The sequence below is a fragment of the Silurus aristotelis genome, assembly GCF_946808225.1.
Source record: "Silurus aristotelis genome assembly, chromosome: 17".
Lineage (NCBI taxonomy): Eukaryota > Metazoa > Chordata > Actinopteri > Siluriformes > Siluridae > Silurus > Silurus aristotelis.
Window position 1 is genome coordinate 8860152 of NC_139590.1, and position 27499 is coordinate 8887650.

Sequence of the window (27499 nt, forward strand, 5' to 3'; positions counted from 1 at the left end):
CCAAACTCCAAAACTGCAGCTCTTGTGGGATGTGTCTGGTCTGCAGTGGTCAGTATCTATCAAAACTGGTCATGGGTTTGGTAAAATCATGAAATAGGTGCACTCAGCACTTCAATTCATTCAATAGGGTTGAGGTCACTCAAAAGACCACTCAAAATCTATTTCATCTTAATGAAGCTGGCTTTTGTGTGCAGGAGTACTGTCATGCTGGAACAAGTTTGGGATTCCGAGTTTAAGTGAAGGAAAATCGAATGCTACCTCGAGTACTTTTTGTACCTTTAGTCAAGTAGAAATGTAAATGGAGAACTTAAGGGAACCATATTTAATCTGGATATTTAAACTTGTTCTGAAGAGAAATTTGATTGTATAGAAGCTAAGTACAGATTCAACTTTCCAGGGCTGTTCCCTGAAAATGACTGGCATGAAGGATTTGGGCGGAACTGAAATCCTTCCAGAATGATCACATTCTCATAATACAGAATCTGTTACAATGTCAATGTTCACTATCGAGGAGCGGCTGTGATGCCAAGTGATCATTTATATGTGCACATAAATAAAGGGTAAGGCAGCCGTCTGATCGTTCACCGTGACTAACTGTGAAACCATGACACGCCAACAACCCCAACCGAAAATAAAATGCATGCTGATCGAATATTCATAGTTGACATGACTGGCTGAACTCAGGAACTTCCTTGCTTCCAAAAACGGCAGGAATGCCAATCCCCACCCGATTTCCCAAAAGCATTCTAAATGTTACGAACGCGTTCAGTCTGACCGTTTAACAATGATCGCAGTACTGCACCGCTTTTGCGAAACTCGACCGCAAATAAATACGCTTCAAACGCAAATTCAAACGAGTCTTACGAGTATAAAAATCCAGCTCTAATGATATTCACTAATGGTATTATCCGGAGCGGTCCATCTGTACAGTTCTATAAAAGGCTGGAAATAATAGGCGTTCGTTGCCAGCAGTCATGTATTGGCAGTGTGTGGAGGCATTGGGCTTCCTGAGAGGTTAAAGGCAGTGTGGCCGAATGCCATTGTGAACAAACCTGCCAAAACAGAGAACACACTTCCAAACCCTGAAATGCAGCCGGAGTCCAAACGTGCCAACCCCGGGCAGCAGAGCCCTGGACGCATACAAAATCCCGTTTAAAAGAGCAAACGGGAACAGAAGAGCGAAAGAGAAGTCCGGCGTTCGTAATACGGCCAAATGTGGACTAACGCCGGTTTGTTCGAGTCCAAAAATCACAGAACTAAACAGAAACCTTCTGCTTTTCAAGAGTTTGATGCATAGTCCTAAAATGCATCCAAATAAACTCAAATTACGTAACCAGCATCTCAACGGAAAAACCGCATCCGTTTTCACGTGTTTCAGCCAGGAACAGGAATCCGAGGCTACAGGAGTGAAGATTGACACTGGGCAAGATTTTGCAATGCTTACCTCCTACACAAGTGTGTGCCTCCAACATCTTGCTAACATTTGCTAACAACAAAAAAACATCGGGATGAAAGTCACTTTTGTCCATACAGTCATGTGAAACGAAAGGACACATTCTTTGTCTTCTATGGTTTTATGTATCAGGACAAATATAATCATGTGGTCCTTATCAAGTCTTAGATTGAGGGAAATACATATAACTGATTAAATGTAGTAGGTAAATAAACAGGTGTAATAGGTATGAATTGGGTAAATCGTGTATGTATCTAAATGCGTCTTTCACATCAATATGGAAAGAACTTTCACATAACCTGCTAATTGAGGCCTGTAGAGTCTGAAATGCAACTCTTTGTTTTTCAATTTCTGGAAAGATCTTAAATGATTTCTTTTTGAATAATATTCCTCCTCTATAGAATCATTAACTTTAAAGTATTTGGAAATGGCCTTATAACCCTTTTCAGACTGATGAGCAGTAAAGAATTGCTTCTCTAAGGTCATTGCTGATGTCTTGCCTCCTTGGCATTGTGTTCGCACACACACTCGAATGCTCCAGACCTAAAAAAATCAGTTAACCAAGAGCCTTTAACGAGCAGCACCTGGATGCTTATTCAGCATCTTAATTCTCATGAACGACTTCGTAATATAAATGATATGGTGTAATGTGTCATGTGATGGTGTTCATCTGAGGTTGCATTCAACCTGATAAGTGGCAGACGATATCCAGATACCTAAAACCAGAGAATTCAAATAGGGTCTACTTTCTTTTGATACATGACTGTAATTCCCAAACGAGGAGGACACACTAGACACCGAGTGACAACGAACGCTCAATAATCAATGGCTTCCATTCTATAGAGCGCTATCGTGGGAACAGATTGGCAAATTCCCCAGAAGTAACCAAATTTATCAGCTAGTCCACACCCAGGCATGTAAGTAATAGCTCCAGTGTGCAGCCCAGGCCTGCTGGGTGTTTTTGTGTTTGTTTGGGTTTTTTCGTGTGTCTTAATATATCATAAAAAGGTAATAATACATATAGTAACCTGCTTGGAGTGACATCATGAGCAACAATGATTCCCTGGTGCTTCCTTCCTGAAAAAGAAAAACCCATTCAGGAGCACACCATACACCCACGCTTGTGCAGAAAAAAAAAAGAAAAGAGCAGAATGGAGGTGTGTGACTCAGTGAGGAAGAGTGAAATGAGAGTTAGAACTGAAGAGTAAAATATAATAAAATGAGGTGTCTTCATGGTGCAATATCTTTGAGAGAAGTTTGCAGACAGCAGGCGCATGTCATTATCAGGGATCGGGCATCAGGTGGTACTCAGCTCTCAGTTATTAATAACAAATCAAAGGAGGGGAGGAGGGGGGGGCGGGTGTTCCATTGGAGGAAATCTTTTATTTTCATTCGGTAAGATGCGAGCACTCCACAGGGCGAAGCGTGAATAACGTGAGGTACATGAATAAGCCTCGGTGTGTGTGTGTGTGTGTGTGTGTGGATAAATATTCATGCTAAAGCACCCATCCACTTGCTTTATTGCTTTATCAGGACAGATTGGTACTAAATCACACGCAGCGATGCTCTAACAGGTTCGGCGGAACGATCAATACACAGACTGGGCCTCGAAATACCTCCAGCCCCGTATCGAAACCGATCTGTCCTATAGTTCACTCTCCGATCTCTTCATCAACCCGTAAGCACATACGAGCTCAAGCGTGGCTACAAGTTCATCTGCGCCTTGCATTATCCGGTAAGGACCGTAACGATGCGGATGCGCTCAATTGCGACAGCGAGTTTCCTTAAAGAGGAAAGAAAAATAAATGAATAAATACCTAAAATCGTGTGGATGTGCGAGGATACGAGTCAGTGATTCGACTCTCTTACTCAGCATTTAGCTGCTAGTCTCTCGGTCCGTTTATGATGCGGTGTAATCGAGAGAAAATGGTACAAAAAGGGAGCTGCGCTTGTTTCGTCAGCCCTCTCCTATTATCCCGCTCGCAGACTAAACACACACCCACACAGACAGGCTCCATAAACAGCACTCGTAATGTAGTGTGCCTCTGCTGACTCGCAGCCCTCTTAATTAAAGCACTTTACTTTGTTTTTATTTCGCTCGAATTTTTTCTTCCTCTCTCGTTGTCTCTTTCTCCTCTCCACCCCACACCCACACCCCCGCCCACTCTCGATGAGGCCAGGATTAAATTGGATTCTAAATGATCCAGAACCGATGGAGCGATTTCTGCTGCCATTTTTTTTCTCCTTCTTGAGAGAGTGTCCTCCTTTTAAAAACTCTCCCCGAAGAGCAGTCAGGGGCTTCATTTTCTCCAGCGAGGGGCTTCGCCGGTGCCCGCATCTCCCCCGGGAGTGCTGAAGACTGTCAGGGATGGAGAGAACAGTGGGGGCCCTGGATGGCGCGATCGAGGAGGGACGCCCATTAAAGTGCAGAAAATGAAAGAATTTTGAAAAATGAAATACGAGGCGTTTCGACCTCTCCTCAGCCTCGGGTCTTTTCTCTCGATGCTGCTCGACGTGCTTTAGGGAGAGAAGTCGGTGAATAAAGCTCGCACCTTTACTTCCCATCACCACGGCGGAGCTCGTTCTCTCCCTAACAACTTCTCGATTCGCGGCGAGGCTCGTCGCGATTAGTGAAAGTTTGCGCGCTAGGCAAAGAAAGTTACAAGTGGTTAAAACTGCTTTAGTTACTCGGTCAGGTTTTCCATTTGTAGTTTCAGAGCTGATCAATAAAATGAATATCCAAGCACTAACACTATATTTGCAGGGTGTCCCCAAAGCCTCCATATAAAATACAAATAAACACCAAACACCTATTCTGTATTTGTTACAGAAACGCGCTCAGACGAAAGACTCGTGCCCAATCCATTTTGATAAAAACTGTTCTACACAAAATAGAAATCTGTGCCACTGTTACAAATTAACACGAAAGGCATCCGAAAAGCTTATATTTCCAATATCACTCCACTAGTCTGTGTTTGGAAGGAAGACCGACGAGTAGGTTTATGGATGTGGTGAGGGAAGACATGCAGGTGATTGATTTAAAAAGATGCACACATACAGTACAGGGCGGTAAGAAAACGGATGACCCTCTGTGATGACCCCTAGAGGGAGCAGCCGAAAGAACAATTGTCCTGTACAACTGAGTGCCTCCAACAGCTTGAGGAAAAAAAAAAGCACATGTTGCTGGAAAAGTCAGGTGTCCCAATCGTTTTTGCATTCAGTGTACAGTGAGACTGTCGGCACAATAGAAGACGCGACGACATCAGTAGACGTCACACATACGATCGCCAGATGAAGATGAAGGTTATGTGTTATATCACGAGCGTGGCTTGTGTTTTAACAAATTTGGCAGCATTGGGTTCATCTCGATATTTAATTCTTATTTTTAAAACTACACCTACAGACTCTCACACATTAGTGAACGAGGGGAAGCGGGAGCTTAGTAGAGGTCGACTGATTCTTGTGTTTCGCCAATTAATTGGCCCCGAAAGTTGATTGCTGGAACTATAGAAAAATCTATACAAATGGGTGTTCCGGCTTCTGATATGCTGATATTACTAGAACGGCCTCTAGAGGCAAATCACTGACGCTAGCTGCGGTTTGTTTTTACATGCGAGACTGCGCGCTGCACGGAGAGCACAATATTCTATTGATTGTTTATGATTTATTAATTCGAGATTACTTAGATGGTATTCATTTATAATTTAGCACATGATTCAGTACTGGTTTTTTATGTTTGTCATTTTGTAATGTCAATCAGTTCGAACTCTATATCTTAGTGGAAGTTGGACTTTGGATCAGAAGGACGTGAGTTCAAATCCCAAAAGTAAACATAAAAGGAGGAGCATCTACTTTGTGTGCAGACTCACCCATGGCTTTCGTCTCCTCGCCCTTAGCGTTGAGGATGGAGAACTTGAACTTTGCACGCACTTCGCTCTTGGGACAGCTTACCAGGAGCAAATAGAGGGACAGGTAATCCTTACTCTCCTCATCCAACCCTTTCGGATTCACCCGCAAACACCTGGACGAGAACAGAGCATTAAAATTCATACCTCATCTACAATCGAAATTTACAGCCAATTCGGCTCCGATCACACCTGCAAGGAACATGAGGTTCTGACGAAATTGATTGAATGCCTTGTGACTTTCTGCGCTTTCCTCTAACAATACGGATCCCTTGAATACATTCAATTACTAAACGAGCCTTGAAGATCCGGTTTAAACCAGATAAGTGTATAAAACGGCATCGTGTACAAACGGCTGAATTTGTGTACCATTTGAGTTTGTCGTTTGCTCCCGAAGAGAAGGTGGAGCTTTTGATGACCTCGCCCATCTCCTCCCGACAGAAGCTGAAATTGTTGATGGTCCACATGTAGGAGAACTTCACTACTTTGATCTGAATCACACACACAAACACACATGCATTTCTTGTTTCCTTTCTTTGAGATATAAGTAAATAGTGTCCAGGACTTCAAAAACAGCCACATCTCCATAGAAACAAACAGGAGGAGGCGAGGAAAAAGGGGGTAAAATGGTTATTTGAGAGGGGGAAAAAAAAAAAAAGTGAGATATGGTGATGTACAGACTTCTTAGATCTTGTGTATGAGGCTGGTGTGTAATGTTTATTTTAAAGTTTATCCTGAGCTAAAACTCCCGGGTGAATTTTAGGGATGGGAATCCCTTGAAATTGTGCCCCTGATGGCTTGTCTTTTATGGAGGATTGGATGAATGGGTGGAGGTGTGAATTGATGTGCGAGTTATTTAATTAATGGATTATGGATGGTTGGATGGGTGGGTAAGTGTATGGAAGGATGGCTGGCTGTCTTAAGTTATGCATTAATAGATGAAAGTGATTGAGTGAGAATGAGAGAAAGATGGGTGGATAGGTGGATGGATGGGTGAATGGTTTAATAAGTGAATTATGTATGTTTGAATAGAAGAGTAAGTGGACAAACGGTTCAATAGATAAATGGCTGGTTGTCTATCTGTGGATGCACTGATACATTGATGGATGGATGGATGGATGGATGGATGGATGGATGGATGGATGGATGGATGGAAGGGTAACTAGATGGAAAGATGACTGTATGAATGGCTGGCTGGCGGCAGTCTTAATGGGCACTCTGGAAAATTGATGAAAGGATGGATAGAAAAACAAGTGCATAGATGGATAGCTAGATGGATGGATGGATGAGTGCTTTAATGAATGGATTATGGATGGTTTGATGGAAGATTAAGTGGACTGAAGGATCAATGGATAAATGACTGGCTGGATGGCTAAATAGGCAAAAATCACACATCTCACTAATAGCAATCTATTAATGAAATCACACTACGTCTACACACTTATTGCTGCACGTACTAAGTACTGAATGCAAACTATTTAAACACACACATCATGCACATTTACATACAAACTGAATTTCCCTTTACTCGCACACATGCACGAACATTCACACCCTCACACACAAACACACTCACCTGTGTGTAACACCAGCTCTCGGCCACAGGGCCGCTGGTCATCTCAGCAGGAGGGGGCGGACTTGGGACCCTGGACATCGCCAGCTTTGAGTGTGTGGGGGTGAGGAGGGGCACGACACCTAGCAAGGAGGGGAGAGACCCACACCCACACACCCCTAGACACTCTCTCTTTCTCAGAGTAAGAGGGTCTTCCTCACAGTCTCGCACACGTGCCAAGCTGCAACACCTCAGCTGTTGATAGTGGTAAGTGCACACTGGGTTACAGAGGCACCCAAAAGAACAGTGATGGAACAGGGACAGAGAACTGCCTCTGCAGCTGAAGAACCTAAGAGAGAGAGAGAGAGAGAGAGAGAGAGAGAGAGAGAGAGAGAGAGAGAGAGAGAGAGAGAGAGAGATTAGGTCACAGAGATTTGATATTCACTAGCATAAATATTAAGTATCCATTTGTCCGAAGAATAAAGCACCCAGATCTGCAATAACTATCAATAACAATGAAGAAAGCATTTATTATGCACTGTGAGACTGTAGCTGCACTAAACCCATCACACAGCAGCACTGATCTGACTCTTTCTGACCTTTTAAACATTTACTTTTTACTTTCTTATCTTCCATATACACCCAACACCCAATTAGCACTCCTGTCATAAACCGATTCAAGCACAACGCAAAGAACCCGCAAAACACATACTAGCACACTCCAGAAAAAAAAAACCTGAAGCCATCTCATCTTTTACTTTCCAGAGCTCCCTCATCCTCTCCTTCACCTGCGTGTCCCTCCTCCTCCGGCGAGCAGACGAGCGAGACACCCTCTGCGCCTTTCTTCCTTTTTAATTAGCGTCCTATAGAACGGCTGGATCATGGCCCGGTAGGAAGTTTTAAAAAAAAATTATCGAGCAATTTTGAGAAAAAGAAGTTGAGAAGGTGATCAAGAGAGGAGGAAGAGACGCCGAGAAGGGGCGTTGATGGGGAATGGGATGATTAAGCAGTGAAAGAAGGAGAGAAAGTGCAGGAAGTAATACAGAGGTTGAGGGAAATAAGCAGGCAAGAGGAAAATGAAAAAAAGATTACAGTAGAAGAGAAAAGAAAGGTCAACAATGAAAGTTTTGAAAGGCGAAGAATAAGGATTACTGAGTACCTCGACATTTTTATTTGCATTTCTTAATAGTCATGGATATCAAGTTAAACTCAAACTTGGACAGAACTTTAATTTTTCAGTATTAAAAAGCTATCAACCAGCTTGCTCAGATTTGTGTCCTATTTGGAGTCGAGGGGGAAAAAAAGAAATAAAAAAGGAGCACTGATGGCATTTTCACTCAGTAAAACAATAAAATATTAATCGTTCAAGTTAGGAGGCAAGTTGGTGCCCATTTGCAATTTAAATTACCTTAGACTTCCTGGCAATTAATTTGTGTGTGTGTGTGTGTGTGTGTGTGTGTGTGTGTAGTCATCTGTCTCCTGCTGTCTATTTTCTCAACTTCATTTTCAGTGGTATTTGTATCATGTCTATTGCAACTGTCAACTAATCAACAGGAGTCTCGCTTGGTGGCAACATAATAATGTTCACAAAGCAGCTAACAATCTCTCAACTCTGTAAATAGGCCCTGGTGACAGTAGATCTGAGGTAACACACACACACGCACACACACACACACACACACACACACACACACACACACATATACACAATGTTCAAGCTGACGACAAAAAGGATTAGAGTCCAAGCCGGAAGCATGTCAAGGCTGATGAGAGAAATTAAAGTCTGCCAATGGAAAGCCTTTTTCATCGGACTTCATCAAACACTTCAGTCATCTCTCTCTCTCTCTCTCTCTCTCTCTCTCTCTTTCTCTCTCTCTCACACAAACACACACACAGCTGGCAGAGAAGGTGATTAATGGATGATTATCTGCAAGACAAAGAGGATGCACATACCCTATTAGGAGCATATATATATTATGTATGTGTGTGTGTGTGTGTGTGTGTGTGTGTGTGTATGTATATATACATACACACACACACGAACATATATATATAATGCTGTGTGTATTGCAGTCGCGATGTCAGCTTGTGCGATTATATGATAGCAAATAATCAATTATGAAATAGAATATATTTAAGCGCATGTGTGGACATAATTTCTGTATATATTTATTCCAGGCCACTAACAAAACAAAAAACAAAAAGAACAGAAAGTCTCGGTTTAGGCAGTGCACGTGCGGTGTGTGTGGTCACGTGAATTTCTGATGTGCAGCATGAAGACCAGGTGAATATGGATACCGAGCAGACCGACAGGGGAGAAAAAAATAATACATTAATAAATAAATAAATAAATAATAAAAATAAACACGCTAACTGTTATATAGCGATATTTTAGCTTTAAGATCACCAGCACTGTACAGAGAGAGGAACTGTGCCAGATTTTCTAAATTAAAGTTGCTACATCACGTGGCAATCTGATGAATCGGTAACAGATCTCACTGGTTCCGGGATGGAAGAAAGAGACGACAGGCGACGGTTAAAAAAGACTGAGCTTTCACTCACTTTTGCCCCCTTGCCGTCCTTTTACTCACGCCGGGACCCACCCACAGTAACACACATCTTTCCTCCAATCCAACGCGTAGCCCGCACACACTCGCGGATTTCCCACACACACACTGTCAGCTCTGACTGGTGTATCTCTCCCTCCCTCCCTCCCGTCGGTTACATCCTGTGTAAACAGGGTCGTTTCTAGCCATTTGGAACCCTGGGCAAGATTCCTATCGTCACCCCCTCACGGCTCTGCCCTCCCACAACAATGCTCCACTCCCACACCATGCAAATCAACACCATAATAAAAGCTTACACACATTTAATAATAATGACTGCAAGATTGCCTGAATTCAAGTATGTAATAAATACATAAACATATATATATAATGCTGTGTGTATTGCAATCGCGATGTCAGCTTGTGCGATTATATGATAGCAAATAATCAATTATGAAATAGAATATATTTAAGCATGAAAAAAAATGTGACAATGTGAAAAGAAAGAAGCTTGTATTAAAAAGTAACGTGTGTGTGAATAAATCCAACCCCCCTGTGACAGATTTCAGTTGTACTTTCCCTGATCAGTGACCCACACAGGAGCATCTTGGCGGCAGGGATTTGAATACCGAACAACGTCTGTGATTTTCTGTAAAAGGTTTATTCTGTTCTGATTTAATTCTGAAAATTCATTTTTGACGGTTTAAGGTGCTGTTTTTTTTTTGTTTTGTTTTTTAGTTTATTAAATCAAAATGTATTAAATGTGAACTGCGATGGTAATATAAAAAAATATATAAAAAAAATTTAAAAATACTATACTTCTGACCAAGTTTCCTTTTATATATATTTTTTCTTCATTTTATATGCATATACATACAGTGGAACCCGGTTATCTCGACCTCGGTTACCTCGACAACCCTATTAAGTCGACGTTTTTGAAGTGGAACCGCCAAATTCTCGCTTTTTCTAAGCATTTTTTTTTTGGTTATGTCGGTGCTCGCGGTGCGCTTTGGGAAGAAAAGCGCAGCCGGTGAGAGAGTGTCGGTGGGAAGACACGTACCGGGATACGCATGCGCGATAACAACGACCGCCGTGAACCAGCATATACCAACAATAACGGACAGTGAGAGTGTGGAAGTTTAAATAGGAGCTGGTGATGATGATAAACGAGCACCATATGTGCGCGATTGAAGCCGGGAGCTTCAGAGAAAGCGGCCAAGAAAAGGGGGCGTGGCAGGTGGATTCCTGACAGATAAACATGTACTGTATGTATTTTTATAGCATGCCTTCATCAAACAAATCGCGGCAACGCTGTTGTGTAAAAAAAACCTCCAAAACACGTGCATGCACATTCTCATTTATTAACGCACATCATGTACATAAAGAAATTTCAAGCACGTTAATATACTGCCGCCATTTTGATTTTCGTTTATCTCGATCATCGGTTATCTCGATGCTTTTTGGCGACCCCCTAAGACATCGACATAACCGGGTTCCACTGTATATATGTATGTATGTATGTACATTTTTTTTGTTGCCAACATACAATATATGCATATGCATACGCATACATTTTATATATATATATATATATATATATATATATATATATATATATATATATATATATATATATATATATATATATATATATATATATATATATATATATATATAAAACACACACACACACACACACACACACACACACACACACACACAGAGGGGGGTTTTGTGAAGGGGCCCTGAATGAAAATATCTGTAAATGAAATTACACTACAAAGTAGACACACTTTTTGCTTTATGCAAAACTATTTAAATATAATTAAATATGATTTCCATACTCCCTGAATTCTCCATACTCACACGTGTATAAACGTATATGCATGCGAGTGTGGTGCACAACACAACAAATCAAATTAAGCACCCCACATTACCATGGTGACAGAATTTGCTGTTCAGAATAATGTCAAACTGATCACACTGCACTTCCTATATTTACTTACAATTAGCTCTATATATATACACACACACACACACACACACACACACACACACACAATGTATAAGACCAGGCCCAAAAAAAATACAAAATAAACACTGAGCATCTTCGAACAGTGTATCAATCTGCCTCGATGCAGTTTGTGTCCTACATTCAGTTTTGTGTTTGTGTTTACTTGTGTGCAAATGTTTACTCGGCTGTTTACTCAGCCTAGCTACTTCAATCTTCTGTAGTGAGGCTCTGAGCGCAAGAAGGACGCCGCATCAATAAAACATCCAGGTACGACAGGTACCGTAACAAAGTGTTCAGAGCTACAGCTGGGCGAGATCACAAAACACGTGTCAATACACTTTTCTAAAATACATCATATATACAAAATTATTAGGTGTCCGAAAACTTTTGCCAACATACTGTATTGAGTTCTGTCCCCTGTTTCCCCAAAGCTGGATGCACACAATTATACAAGACGTGTCTGCTTTAAAAATAGCATTTCATTTTCCCATCACTTGGGTGAGGAGACCCAAACCTGCGCCAGCATGACATGAAGATATGCTTTAAATGGGTTAGAGCAGAAGATCTTGAGTGACCTGCTATCCACAGCCTGGAGCTATGAACACAAAATTACCTGTGTTCTCTAGGTGGGAGGAAGAGTGTGAAGCCGAGGTCACAATACATTTTTTTTTGTTACACCGATTCCATTCAAATGCATGCAAACGCCGGGCACCAGAAATGGAAGCTCGGTGTGAAGTTCAGAAGTTCATGTTAGGTAAACTCTGACCTGAGAATTTGTATCGCTCGAAGACCAGCGACCGACAAAAAAAACAAAAATGAAGACCTCACGGCATGACCTTTTCTGAAAATGCAGCACAATTTTAAAAATCGTTAAAAAAAATAATAATAAAATGTACAAATTTAAAAAATCACTATTAAAATAATACTTTCATCCCTGCTAATCAAAGTGGCAGTGAGAACATGTATGCAGAAGAGGGTAGACGGCGCACTCCTCCGAGTGTAATAATGATCCCGTGTGTTTCAACAAAATAAAAGACCCGTTTTTTTTGGGAGACATGCTTCTTTTTTCCACTTCGCACGTCCCGATGGAGGGAAATGATGCTCTTACGACTTACAAATGACCATTTACAAGTCACTGTGAACGCGGCATTGACTTTCACCCTCCCTGATATGTTTGACAGAGAACAGCTGGCGAGTGGGTGTAATCGAATTAGGGGGAAAAAAACCAAACAAGGGGGGATGTACATTATAACTAATTCAAATCCGGGAAATACTTTAATTCGATTTTGCCAGATTGCGCCACATTGTATTCCTTGTACAGTGTAGAGACCTGGTGCTAATGTAGCTTGTGTAGACTTCCCTTTGCCGTCATATTAATCATGGCTGAGGAGAGATCATTTTCCAGCTAGAAAATCTTTGTGGGACTGGAATCTGTTTAAAGGCACTTGTTCCGACATCTACAAACCGATATTATTAGCGACATTCATTTCAGGAATTTTTTGTCAACCCAACAGATAAAACTATAATAAATATTGATTCTCTTTCTGACTTTAAAGTTCATAAACATGGTCTGAAGGTTCAATTGGGACACGACTTTTCCCGCCAAACGTTTGCTTATTTGTAGGATGTCTTTGGAGGTGCTAGCATGAAAATGTCCTTCATTTAAACTAGGAGACCCAAACCTGTCCAGCATTTCAGGAAGATATGGTTTGCATTGGTTAGAGTGGAAGATCTTATGAGACCTCCTATAGAGCTCGGACCTCCTATTGAACACCTTTGGGATGAACCGAAACGCTGACTACACCCCAGGCCTTCTCGCCTCACCTACACCAGAACCTGACTTTACTGATGCATTTGTAGCTGAATGAGGACAAATCTCCACAATCTAATGGAACACCTTCCCAGAAGAGTGGAGGGTATTAAAAATGGCAAACGAGGACTAAATGTGGAATGGGATGGTCAAAAAGCACAAACCAATCTGATGATCTTATGGTCTGTGGATGCCTGCCCCTTTAGTGCATGAAGAGTCCTTTTATCGCTTATCATTAAGGAGGCTTCCTTTGAGGGGTCAAAAAGGAAAAATATAAGGTCTTAAACTTTAGGTGCGGTGAGACGTAAAGCTGAGAGCTTTAGACCTGCCTGAAGAGACAGAAAAGCTACAGCAGGGTCACACAAAGACCAAGTGTAAAATTACCTCCAGGCTTTTTCTAAAATCGTTTCTGATATGACGACCAGGCTGAATGATTTTCATCGCTTTTTGAGAAACGGCCCGGTACTGCAGAGCTGAAATGTGCAGGTAGAGGAGTCTTCGTATGCTGGAGCATCTAGAGATGTAGCAGGAGGAATCAGCTGCCAGGCGAGGTGATTTAGCCCTTCAGGAACTCATTAAAAGCAGACGCGAGCCTGCCAAAATAATTAATGAATTAACGGGAGGAGGAGGACGAGAATCCCACACGCAGCGGCGGCTCTGGCCTAAAAGTTTCTTTTAGCAGTCGACTTGAAAGAACAAACATCAAATGCACAGCAACTCCGGCCCGATTTTTCCCACTGGCTCTGAGCTTCATGTGTAGACGGGGGAGGGGGAGAAAAATGTATTAATTAAAAAAGTGCGGTCCTATGTTTCTTTAAAGGAAACCGATCAAATGTGTCCAATTCGAAAACGTCCCTGAGCAAGCAGCTGGTGCTCTGTAGTGGAAATGGGAGGAGTAAAGATTTTAAAAGCTGGGTTTAGAGGATGTCTTTCTTTCTCTTTATTCCGAACGAGTGACCGAGTCCGAGATACAGTCCAGAATGTTCCAGCGCTATGGTACATCCATGTTGTGCTTTTGATCCATTTATATATACATTTAATGTCCGTAACAAAAGTGGGTTCCTGTAAGCGCTTGTATTACTGGCACTGGTGGACAGTAAGGAAGTAAATGGGATTCGTACTTACTACTGTACTTAAGTAGCTTTTCGCATATCTGACGCATTTCCATACGGGGAAGAGTTTAACTTCACTGCATTTCAAAGTCAAATTCATTCGAAAATCAGTCGTTCCTTTTTATTTAGGAGTGGATTAAAAACTGGTCCATCACACAGCAAAAGACCAATCAGGGTAAAGCACATGCTCCGTTTTGCCACTTACAGTTTTGGCAACATACAGTTCAGCGTCAGTTCAACAGGAGGCAGATCATTTAGTGAGTAATAAATGATGGCAGAAACTCCTGACTCGAATTTGCCATGACACCAGTGGCCTACTATGTGCGAATTGTTTTGAAGTAGTTGAAAAGTTCTTCGTGTTAATGATCATTTGAACAGATATTAATAATTGATTATCATCATTCTATTAATAGATCAGTGTGCTGAGAGTCTTTTCACATAACTTTTCAGTTGATTAAGTGAAGAGTCTTGTGAGAAAAATTATAAGAACATTATAGCCATAATAAATTTTACTATATATATATATATATATATATACACACACACACACACACACACACACACACACACACACACTACTTAAAGTCAACTACATGGTTTGTGTACAGGACACTGGAGACTCCTTTTGAAGTCTTCGGATGTGCCGACATTGCGTTTTCCCTTCACTTGAACTATAAGACCCAAAGCTGTTCCATCATGACAAAGCCAGCTCTATGAAGATATGGTGTACATGGGTTGGAGTGGAAGATCTTGAGCGGCCTGCTGTAGAGCTCTGACCTCGAACTTATTAGGACCATTGGGATGATTTGGGATGCTGACTGCACCCCAGGTCTCGGCTGTATGTGACGCTGACCTCGGAAAGATCGAAGTTACCGTGACAAAATAACGCTATTTCGGAAATGCGGGTAAGATGAGATCGTTCCAGTGTAATATAATTACGCCAGCTGCTCTGAGCTGCACGTGGTGTTTGCGCTTCATCTCCTCGAGTGGCTCTTACGAGGGAAATGGATTTGACGTTGACGGAGACCTCAATCCAGTCGTCTGGCAAGAAGCTCAATTTGACCACCATTTCTCTTTAAACTTTCCTCTCTCTCTCTCTCTCTCTCTCTCTCCCTCTCTCCCTCAGGAATTAATAAAGCAGGAGTTTAAGTAACCTGGTTACTCATAATATCTGTTTCTCAGAACGTGCAGTATTGGAGTTTTAGTGTCAGGCAGTCAGAGTCTCAGAGGGAATAATCAGATTATAGGAACTGTGGAAATGAGCAGCAGGTAACGCAGAGTTTCAAAAAACCAACACGAGCTGCACAGCCTTCAATCAGCAGCTCATCAGCTACACGCACTGTACTGTCCTTCATCCCTTTCTTCTCTGGATGTGTGTTTTTCACATTCACATTGTATCTCTCGCATAAATCACTGTACACTGTACAGCATGCAGAGTGATGCTTCTAACGACTGGGCCGTGTGATAGAATAAAAAAATTAAACAATTAAAAATAAAAATGTACACAGATTTTTATAAAACAAAGGAATAAAATAGGATTAAGATTATAAGAAAGAAAAAATTGCAAAAAAAAAATAGAATCTAAAATGTTTATATATTATCGACAGAGCAAATGAATACAAAAAGAGTATGTACATCATACGAGTTACCATTTTCATTCTCTCTCCATCTCTTTCTCTATCTTTCTCGTTTACTCATTCATTCCCTTCTGTACGATTCCTTTTTTTTCTCCCATTAGTTTCTTTCTCTCTGATACAATTTTGGCTCTCGTACTCTTAAACTCTTGGTTTGCTGCAATGTTGCTCTGCTCCTCTCTTCAGATTCCTTTATTCGTTCTTTTGATGCAATCTTTCCGTTTTCCTTTCATTCTCTCTTACTCGTTTTTCCCTGGATACACCTTGATGTCCATCCCTTATATACTCCATTTCCTTCTTTCTTTCCTTTTATCTTTCCTTCACCCATCCACTATTCCCTTCTGTCAATCATTCATCATTTATTTATTCATTCACATTTTCTCTCATTCACATTCCCTTTCTTCCTTCATTCATCCACATTTCCATTCATCTCATTCCCTCTAAATTTCTTCCTTCTTTTACGGAAACAATTTTCTTTCCTTGTTTTCACTCTCCTGCATTTTCTCTTTTCCTTCCTTCATTCGCTGACAATTTCCTTACTCCTGTCCTTCATTGATCCAGATTCTATTCTTCCTTCTTTCAAGCTCATTTCCTTCCTTTCCCTCTCTATCCCCATTTCTGTCCTTCGTTTGAAAGGAAGAGATCGAGTATTGCCTACAGAGCACATTTCACATCTCTGTGTGACGTTCGACACGGATTTCGGTTCGGGAAAGAATGAAAATGAAGAGAAAAATCCGAAGAAAAACACCGGGGTTCCAGCAGTATGTGCCTGGACCCATAAAAAGCATGAAAATGAATAAATGGTTCTGGTCCTCCGGGTTTCGAACTTCTGACTGTTCTGTTAGACTGTACTGGAGATTTAGTCTTTTCTTCCTGCAAAACCTTAAACTTCCTTAAATAGCTTTTTGAGCTTTAAACTTGACCTCGTGTAAACCCTGTTCCTCAAGTCAAGTGGCTTTTATCATTATTTCAGCAACATGCAGAACAGTTAAAGATGGTAGGATTCACAATTCGCATCCGCGCATCGCATAAAAGGTAACGATGTGACGCACTGATTTAAAAGTGTGCATCGGGATGCAACGTTTTTAAGATTTTAATAGATGCGCTATACTTTTATTTTAAAAAGTGACCAATATTTTAGCTGTAGATTGATTTCTCCTCGCTGAACGGTTTCTCGAACGCGTTCTCTCAGCACCACTGCTGCTTTGTAAATAAGACGCATCAACACTACGGAGACCGTGGCGTGTCCTGAGTCACAGAGAATACAGATTAACATGGCAGAGGCAGAGCTGCATCTTCCTGGAAACAGAACTAGAAAAAGAATGTCTGATTTTATATAATCCTTTTTTTTACTGTATGATTTGATGTCTGTCTGAACCAAAAGCCAACCGTCTGTACCATATTGAGATGCATACCATCATATTTTTCCGCCGAATCACATTTTGCTGAATCTAGTACTGAAGCGATTCCTTGAGTAACTCGAGTAGTTGTAATACAAAAAAATAAATAATCGAGGCGACACTTCATTTAGTCCATTTAACTACACATGGAGCATTGTGTTTCCCCACGGACCATTATTACAGACGCACCACCCGCTACACACTGAAGCGCTCTGGACAGGTAAACACAGAAGACACTTCCAAATGAAAAGTTTTACACATTGAAAATTAAATGAAATCAATAAAATCAAAAGAATCGCATGGTATCAAACTAAGCCTTTGATTGTTAGAGTTCTCTCCAGTAATCAGCTCTGGAGGAGACAGAACAAAACAGATGAAGCAGAGGAGCCACGTTTATACACCAACAGCTTCAAACTTCAGGCCGACAACTTGGTTAGTGGTGGATGCACCAGAAATGTTGGATGGTTGTTTCAGTCTGAATTAAGAGAAAAAAGCCTGAGCACAGCAGCACACAGTACAGCCACACAGCAGGACAGAGCAGCACCACAGAGCAGCACCACAGAGCAGGACAGAGCAGCACCACAGAGCAGGACAGAGCAGGACCACAGAGCAGCACAACAGAGCAGGACAGAGCAGCACAACAGAGCAGGACAGAGCAGGACCACGCAGGACCACACAGCAACACAAAGCACCACAGAGCAGGACACAGGACACAACAGCACAGAACAGCACAGAGCTTCAATAACGTGTGCGAGTCCAGTCTCTTTGTATTGAGGAGTTGCGGAATTTACATTTGCGGCATTTAACAGACGCCCTTATCCAGACCAAAAAAGTTGAACGTCTCGGGAGGTAGAAACAGTTACACAATCTGGACAGTACCTTTATCCAGATGGCAGGAGGGTCAAGTGTGTGTGCACTGGTGGCTTTGAGGATAAAGTGAGGCAGCGTCAGTGTGTTGTTAAAGGCAGTTAGGAGATCGGTTTGGAAAGACGTGCTCAGTCTTCACAGCACTCCTTCTATCTCAATTACTATCAATAACTAAAGAAATCCATCAAATGTATCATGTCTGACTGCCGGTCATAACAGTATACACATAATTCATAGCGCTCTCGGGGTAGAGGGCAGGAGGAAGGAGAGGAGGTGTGACAGGTGAAGCGGTTAACCAGCTGCCTGTAATTACTCCGTTTATAATTAAAATGTAAATGCGCCACGCTGCCAGTCTATTACACGTGATCAAATTTCACCTCCTCTTCCTCCCTCTCGCTTTCTCCAGCACGTTCTCCACTCCTCTGTGGATTGAGGACGGTGATACTACACAGACCTCTTACATGCCTTGTATCTTTTTTTTGGTCACTTTACAGCAGCGCTGACTGGCCGGGGAGGTTAAAAACGTCTTCAGACGTAACATTGGTGATTGTTCGAGCCATGGATGAGTGATTGATATTACATCTCGGAGCCTTAGCAGGCAGGAGCGACAATCTCCTTACAATTGTGAGACCATTCAAGACGATGTTGATTCCATTTCAAAGTATTTGCAAAAAATAAATAAATAAAGATTTAAGAGGAAGTGGGAAAGGATGAACCTTATCGGATTCCAAATTCTGCTAGAAATATCACAAGAAGTGCAGCATAACAAAATGACAATGTAAGTGATATGAGAGAAAAAGCCGTTCAGGTCATTGTTCAGGTTATTGGTTTAAAAAAATAAATAAAAAATTTCAAAAAGCCCTTTTTAAGCACATTTTTAACACAAAAATAAAATTTTATAAATCTAAATAATGCAAAACATTTATTAGATAGGTTAAATTGAGTAATCAGTTAAAACAGCACAAATTAAATTGATATAAAAATTGTATAAATGGGGAAAAAAAAAGAGCCCAATTGGATAATACAGGTGTGTGTGTGTGTAGTCATTTAATATTTACATTTCTTAAGTTTCTACTTAACTGTGCTACTGATTTCAGTAGACTTTAACATGTTTTCATTCCTTCTATTCTTCATTCATGCACTTCCTTGATTTGTGGAATTGTCAGGATTTTCTCATTTTAAGAGGAATTCTTGAAGCTGGACATAAAACATTAACTCTATAGCACTAGCATTAGCCGCTAGCCACTTCCTGGTTAGCGGATAAAGCTAGCGCTATAGATTCTTTAGCATATCTATCTATCTATCTATCTATCTATCTATAGATATATATATATATATATATATATATCTATATCTATCTATATCTATCTCTATATCTATCTCTATATCTATATATATATATCTATCTATATCTATATATATATATATATATATATATATAAAATGTAAACGCATTAACATACATTATATGATGGTTCAAAGGTTGTCCTTTGAGCTTCTGTCAATATAGTGTACACATCTTGTGCTAAAATCTTTATACACATCTATAGGAGATGGTTTGATTGAGTGAGCAGCTGAAAATAGTACTGTAATATTCAGGAGGACCAACTTTAGTTTCTGACGTTCTGGGGGGAAAAGTTCTCCTGGAGCTCTGGGGAAAAACCCTTAAAGGGTCTCTGTAACACAACAGAGGATTGTCCTTTAAAGAAATAAAGTCGAATACCTCAAAAACACAGGACCGTTGCGCATTCCCAGAAAACTCAAACATCTCTTTTATGAGTATAGATAACGCGGCGTCGATGGTCTGTTAGTTTCCACAATTACGGTCGAATAAAAGGTTCAAAAAGAGACGTGTCAGAGGTCACTTTAAAAATCCGATCCAAAATTATTTCGAACCTGAGCAACATTTAATCCCAATGAAAATTTGCTCATGCAAACCTGATCTCCTGATCCTCAAAACCCAGATTCTATTCTACTCCATCATCAGAATCCTTTCTAATTGCGAGCGGGTTATGAGACCGGTCCTTCTTGTCCTTTTGCTCTTGCACACAGGGCATCCCAGGGCTCCCCCTCAGGTGTTCTGCTAATTTGCTGCTATGCTTTAAATGCAAACGCTGGCTTCAGCACAAACACCACAGCACTAAAACCCCAGACACAGCAAGACTAACAACACAAAAAAAGAAAAATATCATTATTAAAAATATATAAATAAAAAACCTACAGCCATGGAGATTTCTGGGGGAAAACATTGAGCTTGCCTTTGCCAGGTTAACACATTCCCAGCATCAATTATCTCCAGTGGCTTTCAGAAATCTTTTTATATTAGCACAAGCCTTTGCTCCTAAGCGTTTTTTTTCCTGTTCTTCCTGGTTATGCACTCTCTCTACTGATGAGTCCCTTTCACGTGTGCACGCGAGTGATACAATAGCACATGCGTGCTTCCATCAATCTTGCCGACGATCGATTGAAGAAAAGGTCAAAATCTCCATTTTACTTCGCGTGCGAAACGCCACCGTCCGTCTTTTTAAATGGAAGAGACAATATGCTCGAGCGTCACACAAACACGTCCCGGTGTGGGGAGAGAGAAAGAGAGAGAGAGAGAGACGGAACTCACAAAACACTCCCAGACCTACAGACCAAAGTATCACAAAGCAGCGAGTTTCAAAGCTTTTCCTCACATTTTTCTAGAATTTTGTGATCAGACTGCTATAGAGCTCTGACCTCAACCCTATTGAACCTTTTAGGGATGAATGTGAACCCCAGGCCTCCTCATCTCACCTACATCAGTACCTGATTTTATTAACACCACCCTTTCAGCCGAATAAGCAAAATCTGCCCCACCACCACTAGGGGTGTAACAGTACACGACATTCGCGCTCCGGTACGGTGAGCGGGGAAAAAAGGCAAAACATAAAATTGCTTTTCTTTTGTTTTTGTTTTTGTTTTTATTAACACAGCTTATTATTAACAGTTGTAAATATCAACAATTTACATTTTTAAACCAATTTTATATAACATGCCTAAAAATATATACAAATAAAATAGAATAAATCTGATTAAAGCGATACACTTTATTATAACGATTAAATTGAGTGATCAATTAAATTGGCACAAATCAAACACGGGGAAAAATTTAATTGTATCGTTTACATTTGTTAAACCCTATTTAGGTAATACAGATGTGGTGGGTTTTTTTTTACATTTAACATTTAAAAGTATCCATGTCGCTAGACTGTCGTTACGTGTACCGTTACACCCCTAACCACCACACTTCAAAATCTAGTGGAACATCTTCCCAGAAGTGTGGGGGGTTTCTTACAACAGGGGGAAAGAATATGGAATGGGAAATTCAAATAGAACCTTATGGTTACGTGTCTGCAAACGTTTGTCCATGAAGTGTATAAGAAGCAAACATTGTGTGGCTTTGCATCAGGCCACATTTGATCAGAGCTGCAAGTCATGTTATATTCCTCACTGAAAGCCGTGATTTATATCATAGGATACCCGAAAAGTGCGAGAGAGAGAGAGAGAGAGAGAGAGAGAGAGAGAGAAGGAAAGCATGAACGCCGCAGAGTTCCACAGCTGTGCGGCGCTCATTTGAGTGAGAATAGAAAGAAAGCATTATTCATTTCACTTGTATCTGTCTATCCGTTGCAGACAGCTGCGGCATTCCGCTCAGCCAAGACATCCCTCTTTCTCCCAATTATCCGATTTGGGTCTAAGATAGATCGCACCCGCTGCCGCACTTCAGTTCGATCGCAACTGTAATGCATAATGTAGAACACTTCCGCTGTCTGTGCTTGCGGGTGAAAGATATTATTTGGAAAAAGAATCCCGTCTCGAGGGAACCCGGGACCGTTAACCACAACGTAAGCAGAGACCCTTGGCGTAACTACTACGATGGAATGCCAGAATTCCCGAGTGGACGGTTGGAAGGAAACCGCATTGCTCAAAATGTCTTGCTTTGTCGTGTCAATGCGCAGTGAGCCGCCCCACTGGGGTTTTAGTCGAGTATGAACACACCGGATTTGGGGGAGGAACAAAAGGAAGGGTCGAGGTTTGATGTGTGGATTTGTTGTGTGGATTATGAGGTGTCAGAAACGTGTGAGGAGATTAGCATCTGCTGTCTGGGGTGTTCTTCCGACTGGAGGGAGAAACCGAGACAGCAGCAGAAACCTGCGAATCTGAAAGCGCTGGCAAACATAACAGGTCTTCTTTAAAGTTAACCTGGGTGATGGGGGTGACGTAAGCAGATAGTGGTGAAGGATACAATAATCAGCACTAATCCTGGACACAGAAACTCGTTCAACCAAGCAAAAAAATTAAGCTGCATTATACTATTGCTGCTTTTTATACACCCTGTCCCACATTTAGTCCAATTTTGCTGTTTTTTAGATAGATAGATAGATAGATAGATAGATAGATAGATAGATAGATAGATAGATAGATAGATAGATAGATAGATAGATAGATAGATAGATAGATAGAGCGAGCAAGCGAGCGATAGACAGAGCGAGCGAGAGAGCGATAGACAGAGCGAGCGAGAGAGCGATAGATAGAGCGAGCGAGCGAGCCAGACAGACAGACAGACAGACAGACAGACAGACAGACAGACTGAGGAAGCCTAAGCAGTCAGTGCTCCCATTTTTTTCCAAAGATATTCAGTAGGGATGAGGTCAAAGCTCTACAGCAGGGTCACTCAAGATAAGGGTTGCAAATCAATTTTTGAGTCTGGGAACTTTCCATGGGAGTAAACAGGAATCAATGGGAATAACCCAGGAATTTACAAAATTGCAGGTTAGACTATAACAGGGAATTAAATGCGGAAAGTTATTTTGTTATTTAAGAAAAAAAAAAAAAAAAAAAAGAATAATCTCGCAGGGCAGTTGTGTTCAAAACAACCAGATCTAATGCAATTTCAGTTGAATTTCTACCCTGCACATTCAATCACGTGCACACAGCACACTTACTGCAGGGCTACTGAGGCCACACCCCCTGCATAAACTGTGTATTGCACTGTGTATTCCTCCACAGCACCACACCATTTCTTCAATCAAGCACACAAAATGATCTCGAAAAATGCATGCATGTCATCTTATGACCAAATAAAATGTGTATATCTGATACAGTTTCTCCCCCCAAATTTTTTAATTAACTCCTATAAATTCCCGGTAAGTTTCCAATTCGGAAAATTTCAGCAATCTCCCAGATGAAGTTGCCATGGTAATCTACCGGCCCTTTTCAACCCTGAAAATCTGCCACACAAACCTGTGTAACCATCAATTCCTAGATAAAATAAGAGTGCATACATTTGTTCCTTATTATTGTAAGTTTGTCCCTAATGAGTGAGCCAGTGAAGACTGCAGTCGAGGAGAAACTCCCTGAGATGGCATGAGGAAGAAACCTTGAGATGAACCAGATTTTAACAGGGAACCTCGTCCTCATCTGGGTGGCGCCAAATGTCCATTCATTACAGTGAATCACTTTTAAGTGTGCAGCCTGTGCCCTGTAGTAGACAGCTGATATTAATAAGTCCTAATCCATGATCTCAATGAAACCATCTCTTAATGAAATGGTTGAATAGGTTAAAGTTCTCCTAATTTATTGAAAATGTAAAATGCTAGTGCATCCGACGGCATCCTGTGCAATTCAATGTCTCTAACTTTGTGGCAAGATTTTAAGGAAAAACCACATATTGCTTAACATATAACTTCCGTCCGTAGGCGCATCAATCTCCTTTGCTCTCAGCTCTAGCCTGAAAAAGTTCAAAGTTGGCAAGCTCTCAGCCGAGTGTCCTGATTAATGTGGAACTGCGACGAATGATTCTGTAAACGGTCGACCATCTCTTTCAGGAATGGAGAGGTTTATCAATAGCGTGGAGCAATAACCCCAGTTCATTACTTATAATGCTACACTGTAATCTACAATGCAGCGCTAGCGTGCAGGCATTAATATTAATCCTGGGCCCGTTTTCATGCTCGCTAGTCTGCGATCACAATATTTACCTCATTTGTCATTTCGCAAATGAATCACGGGTCATGTTCCAGCCTGCTTCGGGATGTGTGTACGTGTAGCATCGCTCGCGGTTCCGCCGCAGTAAAAGAGCTGTTTTTGCCATCGAGCTCGTGACTAATCCTGGCCTGGCTGAGGCAGCGTGTAAAAATTAACCCAGGCGAGGAACGAGGAGACGGCAAGATCCCGAGGCAGCGATCCACTATGTTCGGGTTTGGCAGAAGGATGCGTCTTTTCACTACGCACACTAGGCTGAGTCGGATTTAGGCCTGACGTATGGCCCTGCACCCCTGCTGCACCCTGCTTCACCTCGTGGGTGAGCTGGATCCGTCCTCGGCAAAGGAAAACGTGCGAGGCAGGGCTTGGCACTGAGCGGTAGGACCGCAAATCCATTAGAGGGAAGAACGTTTGTGAGATGCAAATAGGTTTTATAGCTAATCCAGATCTCACCGGGGGTCCAGAAACAAAGCGGTGAACATGAGGATGGTGGCAATATCTTAATGAGCACGGTATAAACGTATCAGGCCGAGGTTGTAAATGAAGCACAGCCGAACAATCGCTCTTTCGCGTTTAGGTTTACGGTATTTGGCACACGCCCCTTATCAAGAGCGCCCTTTGTTTATCTCATCTATTTATCTGAGCAGGTAAGGAACTTGCTCAAGACTTACTCAATAGTGGCATCTTGGTGGTGCAGGGATTTAAACTTACAACCTTCAACCAGAAGTTTAATATCTTAATCACTGAGCTACCACAGCCCCGAGACACCAAAAAAGACAAAAAAGAGGGAAAAGCTGTTAAAACAGGAGAAGTGGGTGAAGATCTTGGTGGTGCTGTAACTCTCAGTTGGGGGGCTGTGGGACAAAAAAAAAGATTTCCCCCTAATAAAGTCAGTCGAGCCTTAAAACCTGGTAATATGTCTACACATGTACACTGATCAGACATTACATTATGAGCGGTGAAGTGAACTACACTGATTATCTCTTTATCATGGCACCTGTTAGTGGGTGGGATATACTGAGCAGAAAGTGAACATTGTGTCCTCAAAGTTGACGTGTTAGAAGCAGGAAAAATGGGCGAGCGAAAGGATTAGAGCGACAGGGTCAGAGCCCAGTGTGGTATGTGTTCCCGGTCTGCAGTGGTCAGTATCTGAACATTGATATTTATTGTAACTAATCTAAAAAGATCTGATCTAAACGCACAGATGTTACGTTAAGCACAATGAGGGTCTTGTTTCATCTTAGTTGTCCGTTTCAGATATTACTTCATTCAGACATTGTTCCTTTTGCATCTTTAAGGAAAAATGATAAAAAAAAATGATTAAAATCAAAAGCGCATCAGACCTCCAAACCGTTTCACTGGGAACCAGTGATGATGTAGCTTCACTCTGTACATTTTAGTTATAACGATCTGAATAATTTATCTACGGTTTGTTTCAACAAATCGTAATTTCTTTTTTTTACCGCTCCAAAAAAAACAAAAAAAATAAAAAAACATTTTCTTGAGAGTGAAAAGTCAAATTGCTGATTTCTAAGGAAAAGTTGTCATTTTTGTAAGTTTCAAGTAGGCTGAACTGCAAGCCGTTATTGGTCAGGACATTTGGATCATAAATACACTATTAGCCGGAAACGAGCAGGATTTCTGCGAGTTTTACAGAGTTAGATTTAAGACATTTTAAGCCCATTAAGAATAAAATTTAAGACTAATATCACGACGTCAAGAAAACACACATGATATTAGCAACTGGCCTTAAACCAGCATTAAATTCTCTTATCGTTAAACTCGTACTTCCTCATGGCTGAAAAATAAAATCAGTTTTACGTCTGTGGTACAATCCGATCCGAAAAAAATCAGCGCCAATATCAGAAAGCTGATTGGCTGTTTCATGTTGGGCTCGTTTGCAGTCGTTATAGACAATTATATTCAGACTAGCAAAACAAAAATAAAATCACCTCCACCACCACAAACAAACAAACAAAAGTGCTGCAGGAGCATTTCAATAAGGGTTACATGTACATCAGAGAATTAAGAGCTGTTTAGGACCTAGAACAGCAAATTGAAGGCTTTTTAAGAACTAAAATATCAATGTTAAAATGTTAGACTTTTTAAGACCCTGTGGAAACCATGAAAAGGATTGGAGCCAACATTGAGAAATCATTTACCCAACAGTGGAGTAAGACTAAGACGCCATTTGGCAGCAATCTGGCCGAGAAAAACGCATATACAGTAAAGCGACGAGGTATAATTACTCAAGCGTTTTCCGCCCCTGCTGATGGCGCATGCTGTTCGTTCGCTGAATTCTCATTATATTTCGCCAGTGAAAACAATACCTCCGCTGAGGGCAGAAGCGGAGCTTCGCAGTGAAGGGCACAGCACTTCGAGTTTGGAATCGAAGCACAATTGCCTGTGTGGGGTGATTTATCACGAGCGGGTTGCGACGGCCAAAGTTTTAAAGCAGATGGTTTGGGGCCTCTATATTTGTTTTCCACTGCCGCCGTCTCCGAGTAAAGGAACAGAAAAATCCGTACTGTTTCGAAAGCAAGTTAGAAGCCGGGTAATGTCTGGTGTGTGTTTACTGGGCTCCACACCCTTGTGTCTGTGGTCTGTGTGCGCTCGAGACGTCTTTTAATCATTTTCGAGTCTTAAAGCGAGTCAAAATACGGCTGACTTGCGGTTTTCGCTCCATCAAACAAAGTGAATGGCTTGTGATAGGAGGTTGTGTTATATGAAACTATACCAGACTTATAATTCTATCTTTTTTATATTACTGCATGACAGCGTGGCGGGTTTCTCCCACTCCTGAAATTTTGTGCTCATAGCAGTGTGTTGGAGCTGTTCTCTTACCTACTAAATAAACCGAAATGTCTTCTAACACACACACACCATCTCTCTCTCTCTCTCTAGTTAAAGGAGTACATAAACAAAAGGGAACAAGCATGTATTAAAAGGCTTAAAGAGAGATAGAGAGAGACGGAGAACAAGGATACGAAGGGGGACGAATGACATTTAAAAATTCCTGGTATGCAACCGGCTTAAAGCGAATGACGTACACGCCCACTTGCACAGCTCTCCCACTCGGTAAAGGACCTCGAAGTAAGTGTGAAAAACAAGGCAAAGTTTTCGGAACTCTGAGTCATTTGGAGTCAACTCCGAGCAAAATCAGCTTAGCTAAACGCTGACACGTTAAAGCGGCACAT

General features: G+C 41.4%; 1 protein-coding gene across 4 annotated transcripts in view; it reads right to left on the reverse strand.

Moving 5' to 3' along the window:
* spop (speckle type BTB/POZ protein) overlaps window positions 1-27499 on the reverse strand; it is a 105131-nt gene that overhangs the window by 46157 nt on the left and 31475 nt on the right. For 2 of the 4 annotated variants that reach the window (XM_083567404.1, XM_083567405.1), the window contains 5 exons: window positions 6935-7259; window positions 5728-5849; window positions 5323-5474; window positions 4512-4609; window positions 2482-2530 (listed from right to left, as the gene is read on the reverse strand). In XM_083567404.1, coding sequence (XP_083423530.1) covers window positions 2482-2530; window positions 4512-4609; window positions 5323-5474; window positions 5728-5849; window positions 6935-7012 — 499 coding nt within the window. In that variant the 5' untranslated portion in view covers window positions 7013-7259. The remainder of the gene's footprint in view (window positions 1-2481; window positions 2531-4511; window positions 4610-5322; window positions 5475-5727; window positions 5850-6934; window positions 7260-27499) is intronic. The other 2 variants (XM_083567406.1, XM_083567407.1) reach the window with 1 other exon arrangement.